The following is a 9,177-nucleotide window of genomic DNA, read 5'->3' on the forward strand; positions in this document are numbered from 1 at the left end:
ATTTTTTATTTGATAGGGCATACTATCAACCAGGATTTCATCAAAATTAGTTCAATCGTAAATTTTTTATTCAAAATAACAGGATTATGGTTTTGGTTATATATAAAATAATTATAGTGTATTAATTTTTAAGGGACGTTTTTATGGATTGGAGGCCAATATTATTTTAGTAGTTGAAGGTAGTATTTTTTTTTGGAAAGCAAATACATTCTGTTGTTCTGCTTAATTCCTTTAAAGCAAACAATTTGATATGGGTTCATTGTTCTTTATAGTTTTTTTTTAATAGGTTTGTATGTGTGAAGCTAGTGTGGGTCGTTAGTACACTATATTACATATAATGATACATTATTCACGTTATACATACAACATGAGAATTTGAAGATGGTACTTATCTACCGTTACAAAAATATGTTGTTATTAGTTACCCATTAGTTAATAATTTTAATTATCAATTGTGTCTTTCTAATTTTGTTTTGGTCTTTTCATAGATACTACATAAACATTTTTTTTTTCAGATTATCCAAGACAATGGAAGAATTGTGCCAACTATTTTTACATATCTATATGATTGCTCAATCATAAATATCAGGCGTTATCACAATTAATCTTATTTTTTTTTTTAATTGTTATTGATCAAAAAAAATATAGTTTAAACACATTTTTGTGAATACGTGATTAGAAAGAGTTCGATAAATATAATTTTCTTTTTTCTTTTGACTCACTCTTCGACTAAATCATTAGGTATGTAATTAAATTTACATACGAGTATGGGCCTTGTTCGATATAATAATTAATTCATTTTGATTAATAATTCTAAAAAAATAGTACAATTATGAGTTACAGACTTTTCATATCACAGATCTCGCTTTCTATTCTTTAAGTAATCAATCATATCTACATATTTGAGATCAGGAATACGAGTATATTATTTATTTTGAATAAACCTAGTTGTTTTTATTATTATTACTCATACAATAAATCTGAAAGTTAGTTTTATTATTTGTTATTTCTTATCACTTTAACGGCTCAACCAGTTGTCATGAAATTTTTATTTTAGTATTTGGGACAGAAAACGATATAATCTTTTTATCCCTATCAATGAATATACCTAGTTTTTTTAATGAATGATAATGGAAGATGTGCTATCATATATATATATATATATATATATATATATATATATATATATATATATATATATATATATATATATATATATATATATATATATATATATAATGCGCGGATAAGAGCTAGCTAACCTGTAAATAGTGCAAAATTTAACTACGAGTACAATATTAAACAACAATATAATCAATGTTTATGCTAGGTACCTGATAGAAAATCAGATAGGAAATACTGCATTTATTTTGTAACAATCTGAGTAAAATTTTAAATATGATTTCTTTTATGCAACTTAGAGTGGCAAACAAGCTAAGGGCCCACCTTATGGAAAGTAGTAACCGTTGTTTATAGACATGAGCAGTACCATGGACATAACAGAGTATTCTGTTTCACCCATGATTTGCTATTCCTGAGGATTTAGGTGTTATTCTTCTGTACCCTGTAATTTCACTGCCATATCCCAGCCTTCAAACCGAAACACAGCCATGCAAACACAACTGCTTCACAGTACGAGTAGAAATACAAATGGGACAGAGGGGGCCAAGCAAACGACTTTAGGTCACTAGGTAGTATGAGGTTAAGAGTTCTCAAAAAAATAATTAATACGAAGGTGAATTCATACTATAATAGAGATTATTTGTTTATATATTATTATTTATTTATATTAATCACAATCATAAGTCGGATTTTTTATGGTAGTAGTGGGTCCTGCATAGAGAGGGTTGTTCCTGATACTCGAGAGTCGTTCCAGCCTCATGAAGTTCTTGTACTCCCGCCGGTCACGTGCGTCGATTAAAAGCTTCCAGCTGACTAGTGTTATTATTCCCACCAAAATAAGAGTTCCCAAGAATGTTCCGCCGAGTACTGAAAGTTTCATATTATTACTTTGTTTATGGAACTTAGAATGGTAAATAAGCTGCCGGCCCTTTTAAATCGGTAAACATGGCCTATAAACATGAGTAGCGTCGTGGACGTTACAGAATTTTCTGTAATTGGGTACATCTCATGCATTACACTATGGTGTTATATAGCTGCAGAAATAAAGAATTAGTTTTGTGTTTGACAGTTATGATCATTTATTAAGAGCATGTTAATGAGAATAGTTCGAGTATATTTTTTATGCAATTTGGAATGGCAAAATACATTGTTATTCGCGTAGACTGAGGTATTATATCTCTGTTTTCTCCCTGTGATTTTATTACCATATCTCAAATTCAAACGTGTATAATTACAGAAAACTTGTACAATTACATACCTACAATCTTTTATAAAATAAACAATTTATTATTCGCGAAAATCTCGTTTAAAGTTCTATTTCCTAAAATCAATATAATTTTTTATATAGAATTTTTCTTCTTTTTATAATAAAATTATGTGGATTGGATGTGTATCGGGATGAAATTGCATTTGCTATGATTCAAAATTTGTTAATATTTTTTTTAAATTCACTGACTTTCAAGTTTCAACGTTAAAAAAGGAATACCGATTTAGAGGTCTGAATTTTTAAATATAAATCTATTATAAACTTACAATAATAATTTTCTAGACAATTCTTCTCTTTTTGAACTAATAATTCAATGTCATCTATTCCAATATATCGGTAATGGTAAGGCGTGTAGCACCCGAACCCGACACTAATTTCTGGGCAATCATTCCATGTTACATTCTCTTTATACTCCTTTGTCTCTGACAATTTTTCGATAAAGGTGATTTTAAAGGGGTCACATATAGGACAGGAATCGAGAGAGAGAGCGTCGAAATGTTGGTGTAAACAGAGAACGCACTCCTCCAACAAACTACATTGTGTAGGACAGTCAGCGCACGGTAAGATTTCGCAGAATTCATTCAAATCCTTACGCGCGTCCCAATGCGGCGGTTTTCTGCATTTGCATTCGTTACAAACGCATTCGCCTTGGTCGTTGCATAACTGAAAGAATCGTATAATTATGGGTATGCAAAAAAAATCAATGAATAAATAGGAATAAAAAAAATGTGCAAGTTAAATAAAGACGTTTGTTTAATGATCCGAATGCATGATATTATTTTCATTTAAATATAAATAATATAATATCATAACATCATGTTACATTAACTATAAATTGTATCTTTTGGAATAACCAATATATTTTGTTCAGTAAAAACTACCACATGAATCGTGAACTGACATACTTATGAATAATATTTTATAGACACGTTGGATAGGAGATATTTCCTTTTAGAATGTAAAATCTCCATTGTTTCTGCCTACCCTAATGGGAGATAGGCGTGACAGATATGTATGTATGTATGTAATGTAAAATTTTTGTTTAAACTGTGCTTGGCAATTAACTGTTTCTTACTTTGTGAAGTAAGTTCTAACTTCAATGGTTATAAATGAATATAGAATTGTTGAATTTAATAGGAAAAAATAATAGTCAGTATAGACTTCAAATAGAAGATAAAAATTATTCCGATTAGTATGTATAGATTGAATTGTAACAATTAAAAATAATTCTTACATACAAATATACCTTATATAATTGGTATAGTCATTTAAGTGTATTGGAGTCTCAGCAAAAATCAGAATAAAAATAAGATTTTGTTCCACAAAAAAAAAAAAAAACTTTTTTAATTGTGGCAAAACTGTCTTGCTTATTTTCTATATTATATAATGCAAATAAAGTATACTCCTTCATTCATTCTTTAAAAACCAGTTATTGTTATTTAAAAACTTAATTACGGAATTAATCTTGATAAAATCTTATGGTATCAATCTGCAAGTATATCCTTTTGGATGAAAACAAAAGAATTCTCCAAATCAGTTTACAGTTGAGTTCTGAGGTGATAATTAGAAAAAAAAACAACCGAAATGAGAATCTCCTTTTTTAAGTTGGTTGAAAAATTATTAAAAATATTGGATATTGAAATGTACCTTGTCATTATTAGTACATGCTACGTTTGTTTCATGACAGTCACAAGCGGCACCGGTCCAGTCTGCATGACATGTGCAATTGCCGCATTCGCAAACACCATGTCCATTGCATATACCGTTGCTAGTTCTCAAGCAGCTTTCATTATCACATTCACAGTACGTACCAGTGTATTTCTTGTCATTGTTTCTATAAAAAGTATAATTTCATTAATTAAGTTTTCACTCGATAAAATTGATAGTCTTTTTTTTTATACAACTTAGAATGACAAACAAGCTGACGGGCCCACCTGATGGAAAATGGCAACCGTCGCCTATAGACATGAGCAGTACCATGGACATAACAGGGTATACTGTTTCGCTCATGATACCCCCCATGCGTTGCCATTCTTGAGGGCTCAGATGTTATTCCTCTGTACCCTGTAAATTCACGCCCTTCAAACTGAAACACAGCCATGCAAACACACAGTTGAAACACAAATGTGACAGAGGTACCCAAGCAAACGACTTTTGTACAAAGTCTCCCTCTGGTAAACGAAGTCTAATTATCTTATCTGATTTTCTATCCTGTGAGATTTTAATTTATTAGAAATGTTCGAAATTGATGATGTTTTCTTAATATGCACCATCAGGGACGTAGGATACATTAATAAAATATGAATTATCGCCGCATCAAAACGAAAACATCTTAGTATTACTGAAACTTTTATTTCATTGTTTGACGTAGTTGCCAGCATTATCTGACTATACTCTATTTTAATAGAACCTAATGAAAACGTTAACAAACAATTAATTAGTCCAACAAAACTCGACAGTGTACCATATTATACCATATCAGCCGTTAACTGCTTACTGTTGAACATAGGCTTTCTCCATAAAGGAGGATTTTGCCAGTAGCTGCCACGCTTGGCTGGTGGGTTGGCAATCGCAGTTAGGCTTTTTATGATATTTTAAGAGGGATTCTGCTAAGCAAAGGAAGAAGCGGCCTGTCCTATGTCAGGACCTACACGGCAAACGAGAATGTGCTGATGACCAATAATAGTGCATACAAATAAAAAGTTTTAATAGTTAAATGTTTCGATTTGTTACCAAGTTAAATTAGACTTTTTCACTATCTTCTATTGACATAGACTATAGTTTATTTTTTTGATAATATCTCTTTTTCTTTAATAGAATATTATAGTTTCTGTGGTTAAAACTAAAATTTTCAGTAAATTTTACAAAAAAATAATATTCAATATTACCCAAAAGTTGAACAATGACATGTTCCACAAATACACGACCCACGTCCGCTGCATATTGTGCCACTCGGGTCATCGTTGGGTATACAAGTCGATGTGTCATTTGCGAAGTTATTCTCGTTTTTAGTACACACACAATTAACACCATATCTGCAAAAAATAAATAAATAACCAGTAAACATATTCTTGTTATTATTATCTTGTTATTTTAAAGACTTGCATTAAAAAAAAATTGTCGGGCCTTACCTGTTAGAATTGCACTTACAAATTCCACATTCTAAAGTTCCTCCTTCATTACATTCTTTGGAATTGATTTCTCTTCCATTTTCGCATTCACATTGTTTCACAACTTCTATATCCAATAATAATCTTTCGTTAATACCTTCTATTACTATGTCTATTGGCATATCATCGCCTTCGTGATATTCCATAAGTTTTATAGTACCTGTGAAGTGTTTCTCTTCACCTTTCATAACCTTACAATATTCTTTATCCTTTGTTAAACCAGTACAATCAGGATTAAACGTTATTGCGATATCTTTTCTTTGTTCAGATTTCATATTGGCTTTTAACTTTACAGTTTTACATATTTCCTTGAAAATAAATAACCAGTTTTTAATGTTGATAAAACAAATGCATACATTTTATAAAAGATGTCGTCAACAATTCTGGCTAAATTAATATTAATTACTGAATTTCAATTATTTGGATAAAATAAATAATAGTTAAAATTGGAAGGTGGTAAGCTCACACTTTGCTACGTAAAGATTTATTATATTTTTATATTATTTATTATATTAAATTTGAGTATGCTAAGTATTGCTTTTCCTATAACAGCAGTAATCCACAATTTACTCTGAATACATAGGGTATTCAGCATATATACGCATTATAGTTGTGAAAATATTTATATTTTTTCATGAAAAGTGGAATTGAGAGTAAACAGATAAAAAGTGGTAATCGTCGATTATGTATATTGACTAGCACCATGAATTTCACGGAATATAATATTATGGCTATGATATCCCTCATGCATTGCTTTTTTTGTAACTAAGGTGTTGTTACATCTTCATGCAATTTCATTACCATATTACACTATTCATACTGAAATACAGCTATACAAGCACAGGTGCTTCGCGACAGAAACACGAGTGGAATAGAGGGATTCATGAAGACAACTTTTATATAAAGTTTTTTTTTTTGGAAAATGTAATAATTAAATATTTACTTCATAAATTGTCTCCAAAATCTTAACAACTTCGTTAGATTTGCTTTTAGTTTCTAGTATGCTTTTCGATCCTTCAATGGCTGCACTTAAAGCCTTGTAAGTTTTAAGATGAGAATCACTGTATATAATGAATATAATTGTTGCTTCTATTTTTGTAGCTAATTTATTAATAATACTGATGGACGGGTAATCCATATCCAATTCCTTAGTGTAAAGACCGTCTTTGGTATAGCATTTACCATCATATGGTTTATATATTCCTGCAGCTATACCATCGCCTGCAGCGTGATACTCTGCATCTGTTAATAATACGATTATTTTTCTCGATTGCTTTCTCCAACCAATTTCATCAGTGCAGGACAACACTTGAGCTAATGCATCTAGGCCTCCTTCTGGTGCATCGAAATTTTCTCCAAACGGTACATTTTTTACAATTTCTCTAAATTTTTCTGATGCGTTAGTTAATTTTAAATGATTCCGGAAAGAATAAGTCACATTGCTGTTCACTTTTCTGTAAATATAAAATAAGATTTTCGTAATAATATAATAGAAAAAACAGAGACGGGTTCAAAATTTATTCAGACATTTTACTAAATTTTGTCGTATATATATGTAATATCTGTTTATGTCTAACCAAAATAGAGTTTTATTAAAAACCAACAACCTGCTCTGGCTTCGCACGGATGGACGAGTAGAGATCTTTATTATCTTTTATTATAATAAGGTACAGCCCCTGGTATTCGCTGATAATGTAGCTTTTATAGATGAAAGAATTTTTATAATCGGTTTAATAATTTTTTAGTTTATCCATTATAAAGGAAAAAGTCAAATCTTTCCTACTTTATAATATTTTTATCTTCTCTTATAATATTTTAATTATTAAAATTGCGTAACACAGATGTTCAATACATGTTTAAACGTATTACCATAAAAACGTGTTTAATATTTGTTTATGTCTTTTTTTTTTTAATATTATTTTAAGGGCTTTCACCTTTTTCAGGTATATCAGTCCTATTGTACCCTGAACTGCTTTCTCAAACAAAACTTTATCTACTTTCCCTAGACGCGGAAAAAGAAGAATTAATGGGCATCAATAATTTACAGAGATGTTCAAAAATTTCTGGTTTAAGTTCAGCTAACATAGATTGAATAAGACCAACATTCAATTTATTTAAGTTAAAGTGGCGCATGAATTCTTCTCTTTCCTTCGTGTTAATACGACAGTTTATATCTTGTTTAGACATAAACAAATATTAAACACGTTTTATGTATATAGAAAGTCTATGTTATTCAAATAAAAGTTATTTAAAGTAATACCTGCATTACAATAGTTTATAGACTGTGGTATATAAAGTTACAAATAAACTTTAAATCGACTAAATAATGTTTAATGACTAAAAGTTTTGTTAAGTACTGTTTAAATATCAGTGTTTTAAATTATTTTTTGCTAACGCTAAGCAAAGCTAAGATTAACATACTGCGTAAATGGCAAGGCATTCTTGTCTACGAATGCACCCATTCCTAGATGAACGTTTTTTGTGAGATTCTTCAATGTAATATATATATTTTCACTTTGATTTGCTATCTCCTTTTTAACATCTGTCATAGTTAAAGATACATCGAGAAGAAAATACAAATCTACAGGGTAGTCATCGGCTGCTTTAAAAGAAAAATTAAAACTCATAGGAACTCCCACACGCAGCTTCATTTTTAATTTTTGTGGTCTAATTTGTATTACTTCGTTTGGATCAGAACTAAAGTTTTTATTATCTGTTCTCGGCAATTCCATTACATTCTTTGGTATTTCTACTAAGGTTGGGCACCATGTTTTTGTATATAAATTCATAGACTTGCATCTTTTACCCGTTATATTGTTCTGTAAATAAAAAAAACACATTTTAATGAGCTAGCTAGAAACAAGCTAGTGGTGCACCAGCTCGAAGTTGATGACTGTCAAACTATCCTTGTTTCCGCAATTGTAGGTACTATGAGTAAAATGCTCTTGAATGTCGAATGCTTTTTTAATTGAATAAAAACCGACTGCTAGTTTAAATTAAAAAAAAAATAGTTCTTATATTTTTTTTTAATGGAACTCACCACCATCGTGTCACCCGTTAACTGCTGATTTATTCAACACGTCCACTGATCAACATAAGAGGAGGTTATTCCAGTAGTTGTCACGCTTGGCAAAAGGGTTGGCAACTGCAATTAGTATTTGGTGATGTTTTAAGAGAGATGCTGTTGCCCATTCCTCGTCCATTAAATTCCCTTAGTCGCCTCATACGACATCCATGAGAAAGGGGTGCCCATTCTATGTCGGGACCACACGGCGATTAGTGCAACAGTATGGACCAAAATGTTCTTTTTAAATAAATGTACGTACCATTGAACACCATACACAAATATTTGAATCAGTAATGCAGTCTCCACAAGACGTCTTCTTTTCACAAGGATCCAATGCAATAACTTCATTGATCACCAGAAAGGAGATTAAATATAAAAGGTAATTCATTCTCAACTAAGATAATGACGTGCTGAACTTTGTACTGATCCTAAATAGGTTTCGATACATGGCACAAACAATATTCAGGAAAACGGCATAAGGATAATAAAGTATTTTATATATCGGTACATTATTACATATACCCATTAGGTACTAGTAAATAAAAGTTATT

The 9,177-nt window shown here is 30.6% G+C and overlaps 1 protein-coding gene across 1 annotated transcript; it reads right to left on the reverse strand.

The window, feature by feature from the left end:
• Positions 1-1,740: 1,740 nt before the first annotated feature.
• Positions 1,741-9,110, reverse strand: LOC113516708 (integrin beta pat-3-like). Its single transcript, XM_026901171.3, has 8 exons — positions 8,886-9,110; positions 7,981-8,378; positions 6,503-7,013; positions 5,521-5,867; positions 5,278-5,424; positions 4,037-4,223; positions 2,656-3,052; positions 1,741-1,989 (listed from the first exon to the last, which is right to left on the reverse strand). The coding sequence occupies exons 1-8, from the start codon at positions 9,012-9,014 to the stop codon at positions 1,790-1,792; spliced, it is 2,316 nt and encodes a 771-aa protein (XP_026756972.2). The 5' UTR covers positions 9,015-9,110; the 3' UTR covers positions 1,741-1,789.
• Between the last annotated feature and the right edge of the window lie 67 nt (positions 9,111-9,177).

The sequence above is a fragment of the Galleria mellonella genome, unplaced genomic scaffold, assembly GCF_026898425.1.
Source record: "Galleria mellonella isolate WM207_F2 unplaced genomic scaffold, CSIRO_AGI_GalMel_v1 utg83, whole genome shotgun sequence".
NCBI lineage: Eukaryota > Metazoa > Arthropoda > Insecta > Lepidoptera > Pyralidae > Galleria > Galleria mellonella.

Excerpts from the sequence above, each read along its gene's own strand:
- LOC113516708 (XM_026901171.3), bottom strand. The coding sequence starts at position 9,014 with ATGAATTACCTTTTATATTTAATCTCCTTTCTGGTGATCAATGAAGTT. Across the intron at positions 7,014-7,980 it reads AATGCCTTGCCATTTACGCA|AAAAGTGAACAGCAATGTGA; the intron begins GTATGTTAATCT and ends TTATATTTACAG. Across the intron at positions 3,053-4,036 it reads CATGTACTAATAATGACAAG|TTATGCAACGACCAAGGCGA; the intron begins GTACATTTCAAT and ends CGATTCTTTCAG.